We start from the raw sequence: 21056 nt of genomic DNA on the forward strand, positions 1-21056 counted from the left end.
AGAAGCCACTGCTCCAAAACCTCCATAAAAAAGCAAGACTATCGTTTGCAACTGCACATGGAGACAACGATCATACTTTTGGAGAAATGTATTCTGGTCTGATGAAACAAAAATAGAGCTGTTTGGCCATAATTACCATCGTTATGTTTGGAGGAAAAATGGCTTGCAAGCCGAAGAACACCATCCCAACCGTGAAGCATGGGGGTGGCAGCATCATATTGTGGAGGTGCTTTGCTGCTACTTCACAAAATAGATGGTTTCATGAGGATGGAAAAGTATGTGGATATATTGAAGCAACATCTCAAGACATCAGTCACGAAGTTAAAGCTTGGTCGCAAATGGGTCTTCCAAATGGACAATGATCCCAACCATACTTACAAAGTTGTGGCAAACTGGCTTAAGGACATCAAAGTCAAGGTATTGGAGTGGCCATCACAAAGCCCTGACCCCAATCCTCTAGAGAATTTGTGGGCAGAACTGAAAATGCGTGTGTGAGCAAGGAGGCGTACAAACCTGTCTCAGTTACACCAGCTCTATCAGGAGGAATGGGCCAAAATTCACCCAGCTTATTTTGGGAAGCTTGTGGAAGGCTACCCTAAACGTTTTACCCAAGTTAAACCATTTAAAGGCAATGTTACCAAATACTAACTGAGTGTATGTAAACTTCTGACCCACTGGGAATATGATGAAAAAAATAAAAGCTTAAATAAATCATTCTCTCCACTATTATTCTGACATTTCACATTCTTAAAATAAAGTGGTGATCCTAACTGACCTAAGACCGGGAATTTTTACTAGAATTAAATGTCAGGAATTGTGAAAAACTGAGTTTAAATGTATTTGGCTAAGGTGTATGTAAACTTCTGACTTCAACTGTATATATTTTTTTACAATTAAAAACACCATGGAGATGACAGACTATTTGGTTTATTTTGTCTAAGAAGAAGCATTAAATAAATGCATATACATAATTGCTCTCTTCATAACTTCATAGACCATCCCTCTGTTCATTCTTCCATACAGTATGCACATTGTTTTTTTTTTATTATATTTTTTCACTATTGAGTTTCATCTCATCCCTCTGATGAAGAAGTCTCTGCAGTCTGGATTTCAAGACACCAGGGTGGTTTTACTGTAGATCCAGACAGGACGTTAGTGCTTAGACAGTCTCATTGGCAGGGCTGAGTTGAGTCTGTGTGGGGTTCTCTAGGGCTCAGTAAATGGGTCTCAATAGGTCCATTAGGTCTCACACCCCTCACTCCTCCACCATTGAGTGTCAGGAAGCACACAGTCTCTCTGGGCGGTGAAGGGGAAAAGCTGCCGCTTTCTTCCTGCTTCCTGCTGGCCAGAGTCAGAGCCCTGAGATTCTCCTGGGCCTCCTCCAGGATAAGGGCCATCTCATTCTGCTGCTGGCCCCCCGTGGAGGAGGAGCAGGAGGTGGAGGCGTGGTGCAGCGTGATGAGGGAGCATCCTCCTCCTACTTCCATACTGGGCGTGGCGCTGCAGGTGGCTGAGCCTGTGGTGGCCGTTTGCAAACAGGAGACCTCATCCTGGTTGCCCTGGACCGAATGGATGATGGGGATGGAGCAGGTCTGAAATGGAGGAGGTGATGAGAGGCTGGGATGTCTGGGGCACCTGAGGTTCCTGGTCGAAGTGGAGATATCATGGTCCTGGCCCTGGTCCAGAAGACTGCAGCGCACCTCCACCCTGCTCTCCCATGACCGCTCAATCAACATGGGGGGTTGCATATTTAGAAAGGCATCCTGTCGCGGGTCGCTCCCAGCCCTCACAATCTGGTACCTGAAGGAGGGAAGAGAGGCAACAAACAAACAAACAAACAAACAAACAAGACAGACAGAGACAGACAGAGACAGACAGAGACAGACAGAGACAGACAGAGACAGACAGACAGACAGACAGACAGACAAGGAAATTACAATTGCTGTCAATTCCCACATGTGTACTCATTTCACTTCAAGAAAAGGTCATTGCTTTGAGTTTCATTTTAACTCAAGCCTTTAAAGCAACTGCCCAAACAAAACAAGGATACTCAGGGAGACAAAATTCACCTTGCCATCTCAGAGGCATGAAGAGCACACAAAGAAAAAGATGAGCTTGACATTTCTCTTTCATGTCTTTATCTAGTCAAACTCTCACAAAGTATGAACTGGATTATTAGTTGGGAGAGGTAAGAGGGAGTTCAGACACTACATTATTCATTTGACACATGAAATGGGGATACTTTAATAAATGGAACAACCATGAATATTTAATTCAGCAAGAATGTGTTTGACACATCTGAGTATCTAGGATAATTAATTAAGTAATCAACGATCAATAATATCCCATCAATGTCGACATTTGTTCATGACTTCACAAAACACTTTCAAAGTGATTGTGTTGTGGATATCTAATATAGATTTGTTTTGCTCTCTCTTCTTTTTCTCTTTGTGACGTGGCATAAGCTACCTCACAATAGAGCAACACATCCTCTCTGAAATATCAGTCTGAATCGAGGAACAGTCTATGGCTCCCAGCTCATTATCTTTGTATACACTCTTAGAAAAAAAAGGTTCCATACAGAACCAAAAAGATTCTATCACTTGCTTCACATCTGAAAACCTTAAAAGTTCTATATATAACTATTTTATGGGGTTCTTTGGTCAGAACCCTAGGGGTGCTTCTTCACTGAATGTAAAATGGTTCAATATAGAAGCCTGTGTGGTGCAATTGATAAATATAAATATTTCTATGAATATAAAATATTAAACTATTAAATAACGGACAAAATAATGCCAGCATAGTTTTTAGATTGTATTGTCATTATATGCGAACATAGTTAGGAAATATGCACTGGTGGCCAGGGAGGAATCTTTGTTTGAATGCTGGAACTTTATGGAACAGTATAATAGCCTATGTGTTGATGCCTGGCTGGTTCCTGAGAATAACAAAAAAGGAGCAAAAACATGAGTGAATCTTCAGAAATCTGCCAAAATCTGCCAAAATAAAGACAAAAATGCTATGCAGACATATAATTATTATAAAAAAAGATGTTATTTTTCACATGTGCCGAATACAGTGAAATGCTCACTTACAAGCCCTTAAGAAAGTTTGTCCCCTCATGCCTGGAGGGAAGCAAAAGTCATTCCCCTACCTATGTGACGATCGTCTGATGAAGTAGACCAAGGTGCAGCGTGGTAAGTGTTCATGATCTTTAATACTCAGGACACCAAAAGGAATAACGAACGTCACGTTCTGCCGGCTTCACAGAGCTAACAAAAAACAAGATCCCACAACATAGGTGGGAAAACAGGCTACCTAAGTATGATTCCCAATCAGAGACAACGATAGACAGCTGCCTCTGATTGGGAACCACACTCGGCCAAAACCAAAGAAATACACACAGCTTCTACTGAGCTGGAAATGTCCGTTAGCTATTCCAAGCAACTCCATTGCAACTAACTAGCTGGCTAGAGATAGCTTGGTTTCCATTTTTCAACAATGTTTCTAATCATCAATGCTTACTGGTATTGGATCTCACGCGTTCACTAGAAAGGGATTCAAATTATGTGAACTAGTACAACATTACATTTTTTTTCCAGAGATGTGAGATGATTCATTTGTTTTCTGTAATATAGCTTTGAATCATGATATTTGTACTGTTGAGGAAAATAGGCAGGTTTTTCGACTCATATCCTGACTTTTGAAAGGATTGCGTGATGATTAGCTTAGCAACCGTGTGATGCAGCATGACAATGTGAATGCAATTGGTCGACATTGAACTAGGTGTTCTACTTTTCTCCATGTATTTGCCACTGGGATTCCTATCTCATCCTTTCCAAGTATCTCTGGCTAGATACTGTAGCAAGCTAGCTAACAATAACTAGTTTGGTTGATGCAATCATGCTAACATTAATAATTTAGACTCTGAATGTATTTGGCAAAAATAAAAAAGGTTAAACGATCTGCTGCTGCTACCCAAGGCCAAGGGGCACTGACGTTTCTGAAAAGGTTAGTCCAATAATGTTCGTTGGCATATTATTTTATTTCCACTGCTGGTGATTATTCACAAATGTTTGGGGTGCACATTTCACTGTTTTAAAAGTAAAAAAAAAAGAAAACTACAAATTTTGCTACAGAGCTGTCTACACCGACAATATGAACACATTTCTCCAACCATAACATATGGATGGCCAATGAATAAAGAGAGAATTGATGGATTCTAGCACCATCATAACTTTCACAAATACAGAGACAAGCAGCTAGCTAGTGCATAGTGAAACCTACAGTTATGAACTGGTAATTCAGGCTTAGTTGGAATACAGTACAATAGAATGAGTGACATTAAATGAATTCTACTTCATGGAAAGGGGATATTCATTTCAATTCACTTTTTCAAAGTAGTTGATGTAATCATTCAATATTTCAATTTGACAGGAAATCCGTTCCTACAGTTCAGTGCCAGGGAACCAACATCTGGTTGGCCAGATGGAGACCAGGAGGGGGGAAAAAAGCATCATAGGAGGATGGGCTCATTGTAATGGCTGGAATGGGATAATTGGAACAGCGGCAAACATGTGGTTTCCATATGTTTGATGTGTTTTATACTGTTCCATTTATTCCATTCTTGACATTACAATGAGCCTGTCCTCCTATAGCTCTTCCCACCAGCTGCAAAGGAGTCTACTGTGTATAGTGATGAATGCATCCTTGCCTTAAATACATCTTACAGAATGAATAATTGCAAAAGGAACAAATAATAGATTTTATGAGATAAAATTAAAATACTTTTCTACATTGAAACCTGTCTTTTTTATTTTTCAAGGTCCACTGCTTAACATTGTCTGTGTGTGTGTATGGAGTGAAATTTATATTTAAAGACATTGTCACTGTTTTTTGCATAACGCTCAACCCTGCTATAGTAGTTCACTAAACTACAGAGTATGTTGTCCATTGAATGTGTTGTCTCTGGCTCTTTTGATATCAGATTTAGAATGAATAATAACAAGGTTGAATGAAAAGGGAAGTTATCTATAATAATCATATTTGACCATTGCCTACAAATAGGACCCAGAGATTTACCTGAAAAGGTAATTAGATCCGGAAAAACTCCAGGCCCTAAACAATATATGTACAAATTTTGCCACACCCCTTTTGAACCTTTTTATTTGTTTTAGCTTTTTTTGCATTGACATTTATATCCATATTAATCATGGTGCTGCATGATTTTGTTTGGTCAGAAAAATGGCTAGCTGTTTCGTCTGACACCATTAGGGTGAGATCAAATTCGTATTTAGCAACACTGTTGCAGGGGTCGGAATGGCAAACAATAGGGTTCATACAAACCTCTGCTGTTGCAAACTAAATGCTAGCTAGAAGAACAAGGAAAAAATAAGTTCAATAAAAGCATACACTGTTAGATTAAAAAAAGGAGTTCTACATAGAACCTTTTTGGTCAATTAAAATGTTAAATTCTATTGATCCACCAGGCATCAATTGCCATTCCGGCATGAAAACGCAAGAGGACTGTGCTTGCAAATATCGTACCAATAAGATTGTTATTTTTTAATTTATTAAGGTAAGCAAAATTGATTATTTATTTCAAACATATTAAGCCATAATCACACGATGGGGAAAAAAAGGTGCTATCTAGTACCTAAAAGGGTTATTCGCCTGTCAACATAGGGGAACCCTTTGAAGAACCCTTTTTGGTTCCAGGTAAAACCCTTTTGCTTCCATGTAGAACCTTTTACACAGAGGGTTCTACATGGAACCCAAAATAGTTATACCTGGAACCAAAAAGGGTTATCCTATGGGGACAGCCAAAGAACCCTTTTGGAACCATTTTTTCCTGCAAGTGTAGGCTAGATATGTTTGTTACAGAATAAACCAACGTCAGACAGGAAAAAGCTACTTTAATTAACCACTTTACAAGCTAGCTTTCTAGGTAGCTAACGCATACAAATAAATGTGCATTTTTCTGATTGAATATAGCAAATAAAGCTATAGACTACAGCCTGACAAAATTAGCTAATTGTCACTTTATTTCTGTATTTCATTGAGTCAGATGAGGGGACTATGTTTCATGAAGCAATTAGAATACTTTTGTTGCTGACCTCTGTGGAATGCACGTGATGTTAAGTGGGCTGACTGAAACAGTATGTAGCTATCAAAATGATTTATAACACATTATTTGTAATAAGTATTGGTGATTCAATAGCCAATTTATTCATTACGTTACTTTTAAAACAATCTATATTTAGCTCAGTTTGGCATTAACCCAACTGGGGATCTCTGACAACTGCTTGTAAGTTGTTCTTGTTAATCATAACATCTCCCTCAACCTGTCCCTCAACGTGATTAAGACAATGGAGATGATTGTGGACTACAGGAAAAGGAGGACAGAGCATGCCCTCATTCTCAACAATTTGGCTATAGTGGAGCAGGTTGAAAGCTTCACGTTCCTTGGTGTCAACATCACCAACAAACTATCATGTTCCAAATACACCAAGACAGCCATGAAGAGGGCACTACAAAGCCTATTCCCCAACAGGAGACTGAAAAGATTTGGCATGGGTCCTCAGATCCTCAAAAAGTTATAGAGCTGCACCATCGAGAGCATCATGAGTGGTTACATTACTGCCTGGTTTTGCAACTGCTCGGCATCCGACCGCAAGGCACTACAAAGGGTAGTGCGTACAGCCCAGTACATCACTGGGGCCAAGCTTCCTGCCATCCAGGACCTCTATACCAGGCGGTGTCAAAGGCCCTAAACATAGTCAAAGACTCCAACCACCCTAGTCATAGACTGTTCTCTCTGCACGGCAAGCGGTACCAGAGCACTAAGTCTAGGTCCAAACGACTTCTTAACAGCTTCTACCCCCAAGCCATACGTCTCCTGAACACCTAATCAAATGGCTACAGCGAGTATTTACATCGCTCCCCTTTTACACTGCTGCTACTACTCTCTGTTTATATCTATGCATAGTCCCTACATGTACATATTACCTCAATTACCTCGACTAACCGGTTCTGCCACACAATGACTCTGTACCAGTACCCTCTGTATATAGCCTCGTTGTTGTTATTTAACTGTTGCTCTTTAATTATTTGTTACTTTTATTTTTTGTTTTTTACTTATTTATCTTTTACTTAACACTTAATTTTCTTAAATCTGCAATGTTGTTTGAACACTGTTGCCCATGCTTCCGTGAAAGTTTCCCATGCTTCCCATGTTCAATGCACCATAAACAATTAATGAACATGCACCTGTGGAACGGTCGTTAAGACACTAACAGCTTACAGACAGTAGGCAATTAAGGTCACAGTTAAAAAAACTTAGGACACTAAAGAGGCCTTTCTACTGACTCTGAAAAAACAGCCACATTGGACTGAGACTGTTGTCATTGCAGGCAATCTCAATGCTGTGCGTTACAGGGAAGACATTTCCCATTCCCCCCAGAAATGGAAGAGTTGGGTAACATCTCACAGCAAGAACTGGCAAATCTGGTGCAGTCAAAGAGGAGGAGATGCACTACAGCACTGAATGCAGCTGGTGGCCACATCAGATACTGACTGTTACTTTTGATTTTGACCCCCCCTCCCCACTTTGTTCAGGGACACATTATTCCATTTCTGTTAGTCACATGTCTGTGGAACTTGTTCAGTTTATGTCTCAGTTGTTGAATCTTGTTACATATTTACACGTTAAGTTTGCTGAAAATAAACGCAGTTGACAGTGAGAGGACATTTCCTTTTTTGCTTAGTTTATTTGGAACTCACATGTGAAAAGGTTAACAAAGAGCTGCAGTTTCTTTCAGAAGGGATGGCAAGGATTTTGTTAGTCATACATTTTTCAAAAACTAAAGGCATTGTATTTGGGACAAATCATTCACTAAACCCTACATCTCAACTAAATATTGTAAGGAATAATGTGGAAATTGAGCAAGTTGAGGAGACTAAACTGATTGGAGTAACCCTGGATTGTAAAACTGTCATGGTCAAAACATATTGATGGTCAAAACATATTGATACAACACTATCTAAGATGGGGAGAAGTATTTCCATAATAAAGCGCTACTCTTCCTTCTTAACAACACTATCAACAAGACAGGTCCTACAGGCCCTAGTTTTGTCACACCTGGACACATTTTCAGTCGTGTGGTCAGTTGCCACAAAGAGGAATTTAGGAAAATTGCAATTTTCTCAGAACAGCGCAGCACCGCTGGCCCTTGATGAACACAGAGAGCTAACATTCATAATATGCATGTCAATCTCTCTTGGCCAAAAATGGAGGAGAGATTGACTTCATCACTACTTGTATTTGTGAGAAGTATTGACATGTTGAATTCACTGAGCTGTCTGTTTGAACTACAGTACTGGCACACAGCTCAGACACCCATGCATACCCCACAAGACATGCCACCAGAGGTCTCTTCACAGTCCTCAAATCCAGAACAGACTATGGGAGGCGCACAGTACTACATAGAGCCATGACTACATGGAACTCTATTCCACATCAAGTAACTAATGCTAGCAGTAAAATTAGATTTACAAAACAGATTGAAATACACCTTATGGAACAGAGGGGACTGGGAAGCAACACAAACAGGCACAGACACCTGCTTACAAACACGTGTCACAAACACGTGACAGCATACGCACTATACACACACGTATACATGTGAGTACAAATACCCATACTAATATACTGTATACTACATACTTAATGAGTATATACTACATACTATATAGTATTATGTCATTTCAGTATACTGTAAACTAACGTTATTGTTTCAGTTGAGCATACTAGCGCTTCGCCTGTCTACCGGAAGTTGATGCTGATGCTATGCAACCTCTTGCTAGCTTGTTAGCATAACAAATTACTAATTAGACATTTTACGATTTCAGGTGTCTTTGTAAATTCAATCTGGAGTGCCAAAGCGCGCTCTGGGCGTTAATAAATCCACTCTCGGAGCATTCAGAGTGCTCACTAGATGCTCTGGCCGAGGAGTAGGGTTGATCCGATCATTCAATGGCAGTCAAGCATCCAAGCTAACTGGCTAATGTTGGCGAGCAACATCCAGACACAAATGAGAGAACACACCACTCTGACCATTTTTCTCGCCCTTGCAGAGCTGGTTAGGCTGTTTTTCTGTTATCCAGAGTGTTGGTGACTGTAACTGTGCTGCTGGCAAAAGTTAATTTACGTTTTTTTTGGCCAACGTTTACTGACACCGGCCACCGGCCATATTCAACGGGTGTTGAGCGTTAATAAATTCCTCAATTATTCTGCGCTCTGGCACACTCAGACGAGAGTGCTCTGAAATCAGAGTAGATAGTCAGAATTAACAATGTCCATTGAAACATACAACAACTTTACCACTTTTCTAAGAATTATGTGAATAATCAAGTCAATAAACGTTGGGTAGGTAGTTAGGTAATATCTGCCTGGCAAGTTCGATGTATTAGTATCCAACTAACATTAGGTAACTAGCTAACATACCGGTACATACTGCTGTAATGCTATGCTGTTCGTAAGGATAGCCTAGCTAACAAATTGTCAGCCACTTTATGAAATTGCTCAGCATTTTTTAAACATTTTTCATAATTAGTTAAGAAATGAATTTGTGTCAGCTCGCGTCAGACTTCGGCTGCATATTTTCCTCCATTTTCTTCAAATCTTAAAACGTTGTGAAGCCACCCCCATTTTCTGAAGAATTGCATTATGGCCCTTAAAAGCACGGAAATAGTGTACACTGCTTGTGTACTACGTGTTTTGGCCAATTTAGTTCGACATCCGGGAACTTTTGGCATATCTATACTATGACCAATAAGCATACTATATACACAAATCACGTCACAAATAGTATGGTTAGTGTGGTTTCTATGAGTATTCGAACACAGCTATGGATTTTGTGTTGTCGATATGTGGTAGTAGAGTAGGGGCCTGAGGGCACACACTTAATGAGTTATGAAATCTGTTGTGAATGTATTGTAATGTTTTTAAAATTGTAAAACTACCTTAATTTTGCTGGAGCCCAAGAAGAGTAGCTGCTGCCTTGGCTAATGGGGATCCATAACAAATTAAAATGCTCATGTTGGGTTTTTGAGCTAGCGCCCACTTGACTCCCATTCACTCCTTGTCCCAGAATCACTCAGAATGTTCCACGTGGCCCATTGACGACACATGGGCAATGTACACAATGGGCGTTAATAAGATTAGAATTGTGTTTCCCATCTCCTCAAATTATTGTATATCTGACCTAGCAAGGCCAAGCTAAAGCTAACACTAGTAGTTTGGTCTTACTAGCTATCGAATGGATGTTTTTATATAGTTTTAGAGGACGACTAAACTGTTTTTACAAACACATACCTTGCTTCCTATTAATGTGTGTTTGCTTTCTCATGAGGCAGGCAAACCAGGCAGTCAGGAGAGGAAGGTTCCCATTAGATAACACAGCTGTAAAGTCAGATTCCACAGACTGGAGAGGAGGGTGAGCAAAGAAAGAAACCAAGTGCAGAGTGCAGAGTCAAACAACCAACAAGGTGCTGGGGCAACCAAACATAGTTGTTGAGAGTCGTGGTTGATGAGTAAGCTGTAGCTAGGATACCACTGTGACTGACAAGTGAATCCACCTGTCGCAGAGAGCGTGAGGGTTACTGCTTGAAATCCGAGGCACAGGGTTGTTTTCACCTGACAAAACTTGTCTGGTAAACGCGTTCAGTGCTTCTCCGTTGAAAGTGGTGTGGAAAAGTACTGAGGCAAATGTTGCCGCACCACATTGTTTTCCGGCGACTCTGGACGTGACTGTTAGCTGTTGGTGGCTAAAATCCATATTATTAAATCCATATTACACTCTGGGGTAAGGGTTAGAACCCTAAAGGTTCTTTGCATTCACTAAGTTAATATACAGTATACAACCTTTTTTTTTAGTAAAGGGTCTAAATAACCTAAAGGTTTTATATACAATCCCAAATAACCCTATTTTCTAAGAGTGTAATAATTCATAATCCCTGACAAAGGTTAGCTGCTTTTGTCGCATCAATATGTAACTTTGAGTCACTCTCCTGTAATAGCCTTCAGAGATTTAAGAGCCCTCAAAGCTGATGAATCTCTTTTTTACTGAGGTTTTGGAATAAGCCCTGAACAAGCCATATTACGACAGCCATATTGGGCAATGATCTCTGATAACAGGGATGTGGAAAATGCAATCAGCCTGAAAACATCCATGCACCCAACAGAATGTGAATATACAGTGAGCTCCAAAAGTATTTGAACAGTGACACATGTTTGTTGTTTTGGCTCTGTACTCCTGTACTTTGGATTTGAAATGATAATGACAAAGAGGTTAAAGTGCAGACTGTCAGCTTTAATTTGAGGGTATTCTCATCCATATCGGGTGAACTGTTTAGAAACTATAGCACTTTTTCTACATAGTCCCCCCATTTTAGGGGACCAAAACTATTGGGACAAATAGTGTATATGTGTATTAAAGTAGTCAAATGTTTAGTGTTTGGTCCCATATCCCTAGCACGCAATGATTACATCAAGCTTGTTGGATACCTTTACTGTTTGTTTAGGATGTTTCCATTTTTTTTTGTAAATAAGAATAGAATATGTTTCTATACATTTCTACCCTAGCTTCCTGGGTCAGATATGTACCTTAAACCATACTGTACTGTATAACATTTTTTTTAATGGTTATTATTAATTTTTTTTTACCTTTATTTAACCAGGAAGGGCTCATTGAGATTACAATCTATTTTTCAAGAGCGCCCTGGTGTAAGGGTTTTCTTCTGACGAAGAGGAGTAGTATGAAGGATCGGAGGACCAAAACGCAGCATGGTAAGTGTTCATGTTTTTTAATGATTAACGAACACTGAAAAAAACAATAAACGTGAAGTAAATCAAACCGAAACAGTCCCGTGTGGCACAGACACTAACACAGAAAATTAACACCTACAACTCAAAAGTGAAACCAGGCTACCTAAGTATGATTCTCAATAAGGGACAACAATTGACAGCTGCCTCTGATTGAGAACCATACTAAGCCGAACACAGAAATCCCAAATTATAGAAAAACGAACATAGACAACCCACCCAACTCACACCCTGACCATACTGAAACAAAGACATAATAAAAGAACTAAGGTCAGAACATGACACTGGAATATTAGGATTCCACTTTGTATTATGATCTATATGGATTTACAGAGATATCTATATGGGTTTTATGGCTATTTAGATAATACTGTAGTGTTTAATTATGGTTTATGAATGCAAATGACAAAGAGCTTGGGATAGTAGAGCCTGGGATAGTAGTGATGATTTTCCAAATTGAACTGATGAATGAACAAGCTATTGCAGCTGTCAGACAGGAGCGTTCCAGAAAATTCTGGGACAGACTATTGGCCGGTTCATTCAGGAGTAATATCCTGAGTAAATTAAAATTCCCTAAATAATTAGAAGACCATTAAAGATAGACAGAATAGTGTATTAGAATGATATTGACCAGTGATGTGTAGGCCCGTGGAGGGTGAGGGACTTACGACCCAGTCTGACGGGGGCGGAACAGCCAAGGTCGATCATCAACGCTCCCTTATACTGTATAAGTGACCTTGTCAGAGGAATCAATTACAGTGATAATGACCTTGTAGAAAGGAGCCAAGTTACAGCTAAGGCAGGTACTTTGATATCTGATTTATGCTGAAGTATCTCTACACTGTGTCTGCAACACTTTCACTGCAATGACAGACAGGTATTTGCATATTTCAACTTTGCCTCTGAATTCTTCACCTGGGGGATTCAGAGAAAGCCCTGAGAAACCTGACAGGTTTATCTAAAAATACTAGTAACAATAGAACACAAGTGGAGTTCTGTGTCCATGTAAGTCATTTTGGAGAGATAACGGCAGGTTTTCTGACAGGCATGGAAGAAGAGGGATAGCACGTCTTACTGGTTTGTTTGACTATTGTATGCAAAACATGTAGTTTATACATTCCTCCTCTCTCTCTCTCTCTCTCTCTCTCTCTCTCTCATTGTGCTCTCACCTGTCTCCCTTTACTGCAGAGTCTCCATGGCAACTCAAGCTTGCACTTGAATGGGGAATCTCTATCTCTCTGCGCTAGTTGTCTGTAATCTGGAAATAGGTCAGTCTTTCCACCTAATCATGTGCTTCTGCCTTCGGGTCAGCTGGAGCCCATGTCTAGCACCTGGTATGTCAGCAGAGTTAGGCAGTTCCCCTGTAATTGCTTATTCTACAAGCACTTGACAGTGGTCTGGTCACCAAGTTGTAGAGCCCAAGACATACTTACAATATCAACCAATTAGTTGACTGGAACAGTCCCTGTAACACGTGACCAAGCTTATCCACATTTCTAAAGCATTGCCCTCTATTTAGAAGTTCCTGCTCAGATGGAACACCCCCAGAGCCTGTCTGTTTTAGTGAGTCATGCCTGGTGTCAAGGTCTTGCTGTTCAGCTGCCCACTGAATCCCTCCCCTCTGTAAGGCACTGACAAACTAAGAGAGAAGAATGGCAGCGCATGACTGTCATTGAAAAGACAATCCACAGCCGACAGGCTAATGAGCTAATAACATTTTACTGCAGATCATAACATAACCTTATTTCTATCGTTGCTCAGCACATTGAAAAACAAAGAGAAGGAGCAAAAAACGTGTGTGCAGAGGGTCCCCTCCTTTATTCAGTTCTTAAAACAAGCTGCCTCTGAAATTTCTCCCCTTGAAATGAAATCTAAAGCTTTGTCGGCGCCGAGGCAACAGCTTTCCACATTCTGTGGCTTTTTTTAGAATGACTCGGCGAGGAGAGAAAGAGAAATGGAGAGAGAGACAGAGAGAGAGAGTGAGAGATAATATGGGAGGAAGAGAGAGAGAGAGGGTGACTTGAAAAGGAGAGAATTAAATGGAGAGAGAAGGGACTTGAGGAGGAGAGAGCGAGAAAGGAAACAGGAAGGAGAGAGGGAGCTCGAGAGAGATAGGCAGACAGAGAGAGAGAAAGAGAGAGCGAGAGAGAGCTAGAGCAAGTGAAGGAGAGAAAGCAGCCGTCGCCCTGTGGGATTTGGAGAAAGGGACTCTTGTTTAAAGAGTACAGGTGGATCCATAAATCAGAGATGAAAGCTGTCGGAGGTGTGATGACGGAGGCAAACATAAGGGCCGCACAGCCAGGGATAAGAGCCTGGTATAGGCTGGGCTCATTATGCACCATTCCTCCTCTCCAAAACAGCCACAGCAGTGCTTTCTCTATGCTACAAAAGAATGACTCCGACACCACTGCAGCGAACGGAAACAATCTGAATGTACCTAAACTCTTGGAGTCTGTGGCTAGTTGTGTAATCCATTTTGCTGTGATATGTTGCTCTGTCAAAAAAAACATTGTTTTATATGTTTTGCTTGGCACACTGGTTGGTAGGCAAAATTTACAAACAAATGAATTCTGAGTTAAGTCATGGTTGAAGAAGTAGTATTCAAGGTGAAGGACATGATGTACACATTTCCACTATTACTGCTAAATTGAATGACAATTGACATGTAGTCATTACTAAATGTATCTGATAAACCAACAGTTTAACTTACCCTTTCAACAATTCAACCTCCCTCTCAGATGACTCCAATTCCTGGAGGTGTTGGTAGGCGGGGCCAGAATGTTTGGATCCTCCAACTGGATTTCGTCTTCCTCTGGGTATGGGCGGAGTTTTACGAGGTACTGACCAATGGGTGGCTTTACTTATCTGGTCTGGACTATGAGACAGGGAGCTGCTTCTAAAATCAAACACAGGGACAGGGATCAAAAGTGATTTTTGTCACTTAAAGGTATTCTGTATGATACATCACATTAACTGTAGCCTACCATGGTTATGTTACTATCTCTATTGTGAGCCATCACATGGCTGTGGATGAGAAGATTTAACACCAGGAGTTCCCTCGTCCAGAAAATGAACAACTGAAAATTCACATCAAAACTGCCACAAGACAACACACAGCTAGAATGCCCATGATATTCAGAGGAACATAAACTATTAAAGACAGATTATTGGACAAGTGTGGCTGATTGTCAATCCATCAGGGATAAAAGGAATCATGCCATTTCTCCAGTCAATTAAACTAGAGTTTCCCTTGTCACACAACTTTTGTGTCCCTCTGCTAATATTTCCTGTTTCCTGCTGCAGTGTGGGTTTTTGGGATTCTGCTGTGTTTTGACATGATTGAGGTTTGGGGTGTGAAGTGATTGATTTATCATGTGCAGTGAGGACTTTGAAGACTTCTCTCTGTGTCCCAGATCATATTTGTATTGCTAGTTTATCTCTAATGCACATAAAATGCTTATAGACAATTAAAGCACATGTCATTTCATTTCAGATAAGCCTTGCAACTAACCAGCTGCCAAAGGAGTGAGGATAGAACAATGTGATGCACAAATAGTTCCTAGACACAAAATCCACTAAAGAGCTTGTCAAGTTTCAAGCTGTTTTGGAAACATATCTTCACTTCCATTTGCTGAAAACTGTATCCAAATGCCCCCTAAGCCGACACAATTCCAATCATACAAACTGAGATGATCCTTTAAAGTCCACTTATGGCAAGGTCAAGGACTGTAAGCAAACAATATACAATCCAGCCACTGAAAAAAAAGGGGAATCAAATTGTTGTCGGATCTTAAAACGTAAAAAACAGGCGGGTGTGGATTAAGCCAAACAGACATAAAATGATTTGTTTATCTGTAATCCCAACAGACATGCATGGAAGGCTAAGGCACACACACACACACACACACACACACACACACACACACACACACACACACACACACACACACACACACACTGACAAGGAAAGGTAGATCTCTAGAGCCACCATAATGACCTTGTAATTATGCAGGCAGGTTGGTGTGCTGGCGAAATTCACAATGCGTTATGAGTGAGTGCGGTTTCCCTAGTCCTGAAGTCATGTAAAGTCAATAGCATTCCTTGGGTCCTGGCTCGCATGCAGCTCACTGAATACAAATGGAATACGAAACAGAGGATAGCAGGAAATACCACTGAGCAGTTAATGATGGATATCGGGGCTTTGAATGAGAGAGATCAGCTTGACTGTGATTGGACTTCATTGTCATACTAAGGACTAGCTGTTCCCAGAACTTTATATATGGCTAGCGCTGACATTTGAATCATATGGGATTTTGAATAATGTAAGTCTATGCAGTTATACATCTTTTGCCTACATGTGGTCTTCCAGTAAGCTAATGTCGTATAATGATTTAAGACACAACAGATCATTCCATTAGCGCATTATTCCGCAATGTGGAAATTTACTCAATGTAATACAGCAGTTGGCTCATAAAGAACATTTAATGTAGTTGGAGTCAGATCTCTGACCCTTCGCTGGCATGTTCATCCCGGTTACAGATATGCGCATTAAAATGTTTATCTACAATTGAATTACTATCATTCATTAAAACATACAATAAATCCACAATTATCTCCGGTTGCACTGTAATGTGGTTAATTTGATTTCTCTCTTCTCTGCGTCTCTGTGAATTACTGTAAGGGGCATAGAACCAATCCTCATAGCACATTATTAGGATAATCATTATGATTTTTGTCCTTGTACGATGTTGTTCCACAAAGAAGTATGCATCATTCAGACCACTGAGATCTATGTGTGAACATCATACCTGTAATGTTTTCCTGAGCCTGGACCTCTGGAGTCGTCGGTAGGAGTGGCGTTGCACTGGGAAAAGCTGGACTTGCAAACAGCTCCCTCATGTGGCTGGGAGGACCTCTTACAATACTGCAAAATAAACAGACATTTAAAAACATATAACCTATTACTGTATCAGCATTAATCTATATTGATTAGACGGATCATATTGCTTGTTTAGGCATACAATAAAAATATGTTTGGACTATGCAAATAGTTAAGTACAGGTAGGCACAGATGTTTTCTTTTTAGCACTCCATTTCCAGAGTCAGTATGGAATGGCCATGTTCTTTTGGAGGCATATCTAAAAATGTACATCACTTAACATAACCCAGTGTGCTCACACACAATCCCCCCTTTGATTGTCACAGCGTGAGATAGACCATTACGGGACTAGAGAAGAATGATTACAGGAATCTAAATGGCATTCCTGCTCTCTATATCTATTCCACTCTCCTTCCTCTATTTTGCTGTGTCAATTAGGGAGAACGGAAGAGAAATTGAAATTGAAGTAGAACTATACATCTCAAGTGTAGCATAGGAATGCTGATAGTTGATAAAGGAGTGATGTAGAGGAGGAGAGCCACTATAATTGGATATTACGTCCGGACAGACAGCAGATTAACCCAAGGAGGTTCCTGGTACCACTATCCCTGATAGCAACCATGCATTAATCCAAGATAAGATTATATTAAATAATTTCTCAGATGTCTTTTATTATTGTCGCCTAGAGCGCGAGCATGATTTATTAGCAATTCCTCACACTGAGAGCCATTTCTGATAATGGAGCTCTAATAATGAATTCACTGACACAATATAAATAATACTAGGTCAAGTATAAATGGTTCCAATAAGGATGTAAGAATCTGGGTTAAATAGATGGACTCATGCAGCAATTTGCTAGCCAACCAGTTTAACTTGTTGGGGAGCTCAATTAACAGTACACGCAGACAATGATGATCTAGAATTACAGAAAAAGCTATTGGTGTAAGGACAGACGCATGGAGACGAGATGCATGTACAGGGAGTGAACAATTAATACATATCTGACAAGAAACAAACAAGGACAGCGTCTGAACAGGGGACACATAGCAACAATAATGTTGACACGGGGAACAAACTGAGGAACAGACAGATATGGAAGGGACCATCAACAAAGTGAAGGAGTCCAGGTGAGTCCAATATTGCGCTGATGCGCATAATGATGGTGACAGGTGTGCGTAATGATTGGCAGTCTGGTGACCTCGAGTGCCAGGGAGGGGGAGCGGGAGAGCTTGACGGGCCGGCCAAGACATGGGAGTCAGACAGGCCGGCTGAGGCATGGAATCCCAACAAGCCGGCTAAGGCGTGGGAGCCAGACGATATGGCTGAGACGTGGGAGCCCGACGGGCTGGCTGAGGCACGGGAGCCTGACGAGACGGCTGAGGCATGATGTGGGGTGCGAGCCTGCCGAGCCAACCGAGGCACCCCTGGTTCCTTTGGCAGAGGCACCCCAAATCACCAACAAAACAAAATACTCCTTGATGCTTCAAATTGTGGTGTCAGCATTCTGTAAGTACAGACACTTGGAGACGGGAAGCAAGTGCAGGGAGTGAATATTTAATTAATAAAACATTAAACAATGAACAACATAATGACAATAATGCTGACACAGGGAACAAACTGAGGAACAGACAGATAAAGGAGGGGCAATCAACAAAGTGAAGGAGTCCTGGTGAGTCCAATATTGTGCTGTTGGGTGTAATGATGGTTACATGTGTGCGTAATGATGGGTAGCCTGGTGCCCTCAAGCGCCAAGGAGGGGGAGTGGGAGCAGGTGTGAGAATTTGAGGTATTTCAACAGAGAACTGGATGACTCCTTAACCTTAAGACTAGACATGTCTCTGAGTCTGAACCACTTTTTAAAGTATCCAGTGTGCACATTGTATGACCAAAATGAGAGACCTGTAACTTGTTTCTTAATAGCAAGAAGGTGACCTTCAAGGATTTCCTGCAGATCTTCTATGGCATTCTCATTATTTTTACACCATATCAATGGTGCCTACTACTGTGCCCTGTCTACCCTCTTCCTGTCCACTGCTGCCAGGGCTGACTTTGTCATTTTGATGGGGAAACAGCATGAGCCCTGACTAAGTAAAGGAGATGTCATCATGACTTCTCAGCTGTATGACTAATAGCAGGATAGTGAGCTCATTAGGTAGACTCTTGCTATCTATTCCTTGTCCTAAGCTGACCTTCCATTTGGATACTTGGATCTTGGACAAATATGGGTCCTTGACTTGTACCTGGTTCTTTCAGAATAATCAATACTGATACATTTATCACAACATTAATAAGGAGGCATGGATTTCAAATACACAACATTAAATTAATGCAGCAAGATTAAAAATATTACTATAATTCAAATGTGATTTTGAATTAATCAAGCCAAATTAATGTATTATTCAGGAAAGCAACTTTGGTTTTAGAAGTGTGTGTGTGGGGGGGGGGCATAACCTGGCAGGGGGTCTTCCCTCAGATTTTTTGGGGGCATGTAAAGCTAATTTCCTGCATTCAACGAGAATTTTAAATGTGTATTTTTCCATATATAGAAACACCCTATGTGTTTTAATCAAATCAACTGTAACTTACTGAACTTGTCTGATGCTTTAAGCATGCTGTTTGATTAAATAATGAAGACACACAAAAGAGATCAAGATAGCTGAACCAGAAGAAAAAAGCCTTTTCAGGACCTTCCTTCTCCCGCTGCTGCTAGCCTTCGTAGATTCTGCTCTCATGACTCGAAGGGATCATCAGCAAGGCCAATGGACGACAGATTCTCTCTCCTGGGGGAGTTGGCCCGGTTTTATGACTTAAAAACCTCACCGTAAATACCTGGCAGAAACTCTCCCTTTGGCTCTGCAGTATTGAGAATGGAATGTCTGAGTGTTACAGAGAGACTCTTGCCAAAGAACTTAAAGACTGTCTAACATAATAACTGTATCTCTGAGGGTGTACACATTGTAGTTATCAGGTTTGCATCTAAATGTTGTATAAAATTAATTATTAAGTACAAGAATACTTTTGTGGAGATAACAATGTGATTTTAGCCATCTAAATGAGAATTGTTTTTCATATCAACTTTTGCTCAGTCAGTAACCACGCCCAAGTGAGTACAGACATTGTGTCGGCGTGATGGAATGATGTTAGATTAGAGAATGTGAGGACGTGTTCCACACGTTGAAATAGTTGAAATTTAAATACAGACCAGACAGTGTAGAGCGGTAGCTAAACAGCTGACAAATGGTTTAAAACAAAAACACCAGAAAATGGTAAGACTCTCTGAAACTCTTGAGTGAAAAAGATAAAGACTACACCGGAACATTCAGTCTGCAACTGTTTAAGTACAGGTACTCTAGTAAACTCGACCAAAGACCACTGCTTGTGTAACAGCTGGAGTATCCCTTCTAACGAGCACTCTTAGACAAAGAAGCCTACAACTGTAAAGAACAGTTTCCTCTCACCACCATTGGTACCGCCGAAGGATACTTTCTAAGATCAAATTTAAAGGACACTCTAACACGGAACCCAAACCGGCTGTGTGCATGCACCAGCGTGCGCTATAGTGCAAAAATGCATTTTGTCCCGCAGGTCAAAATATCAAAACAAACTCTGAACCAATGACATTAATTTGGGGACAGGTCGGAAAACATTAAACATGTCTGGCAATTTAGCTAGTTAGCTAGCTAATTTGTCCTATTTAGCTAGCTTGCTTTTGCTAGCTAATTTGTCCTGGCATATAAAGATTGGGTTGGTATTTTACCTGAAATGCACAAGGTCCTCGACTCCGACAATTAATCCATACATAAAATGGTCAACCGAATCGTTTCAACCGTATCTCTCCTCCATCCAGGCTTTTTCATCTTTGAACTTATATGGTGATTGGCATCTACACTTTCATAGTATTACCACGACAACCGGAAAAACAGTTTGTCTTTCAATCACCCACGTGGGTATAACCAATGAGGAGATGGGAGAGGCAGGACTTGCAGCGCGATCTGCATCAGAAATAGGAATGACTTTTGCACACGCGAGCAGTGTGCGCGAGCAGTGTGGGTGCAATAGTTAAATAACATATATTCCTACATTTATTTAGCAACGCTCACTCACGCGATGCGAGCGGTGTAGTCAGAGTATTACGACAAAGAAGCCAACTACAACAAAGAAGAACATTGTGACTTCTGGTGAACAACCAGAGACTTACACAACCAGAGATACATCGAACCACTTCTCATAGACAGATTGAATACAACAGAGAGATGACAAAGACATCCACGCGTAAATATATACATTGCAATT

General features: G+C 40.6%; 1 protein-coding gene and 1 long non-coding RNA gene across 3 annotated transcripts in view; one reads left to right on the plus strand and one right to left on the minus strand.

Moving 5' to 3' along the window:
• Positions 1-911: 911 nt before the first annotated feature.
• The window catches only part of LOC110502554 (pro-neuregulin-3, membrane-bound isoform), a 511715-nt gene continuing 491570 nt past the window's right edge, over positions 912-21056 (minus strand). For both annotated transcript variants that reach the window (XM_021580674.2, XM_021580673.2), the window contains exons 7-9: positions 16693-16808; positions 14595-14780; positions 912-1800 (exon numbers count right to left, since the gene is read on the minus strand). In XM_021580674.2, coding sequence (XP_021436349.2) covers positions 1170-1800; positions 14595-14780; positions 16693-16808 — 933 coding nt within the window. In that variant the 3' untranslated portion in view covers positions 912-1169. The remainder of the gene's footprint in view (positions 1801-14594; positions 14781-16692; positions 16809-21056) is intronic.
• LOC110502556 lies at positions 11509-14719 on the plus strand. Its single transcript, XR_005039164.1, has 3 exons — positions 11509-11848; positions 13073-13152; positions 14623-14719. It is a non-coding gene; the product is annotated as an uncharacterized LOC110502556 (long non-coding RNA).

This window comes from Oncorhynchus mykiss, chromosome 23, assembly GCF_013265735.2.
Source record: "Oncorhynchus mykiss isolate Arlee chromosome 23, USDA_OmykA_1.1, whole genome shotgun sequence".
Classification (NCBI taxonomy): Eukaryota; Metazoa; Chordata; class Actinopteri; order Salmoniformes; family Salmonidae; genus Oncorhynchus; species Oncorhynchus mykiss.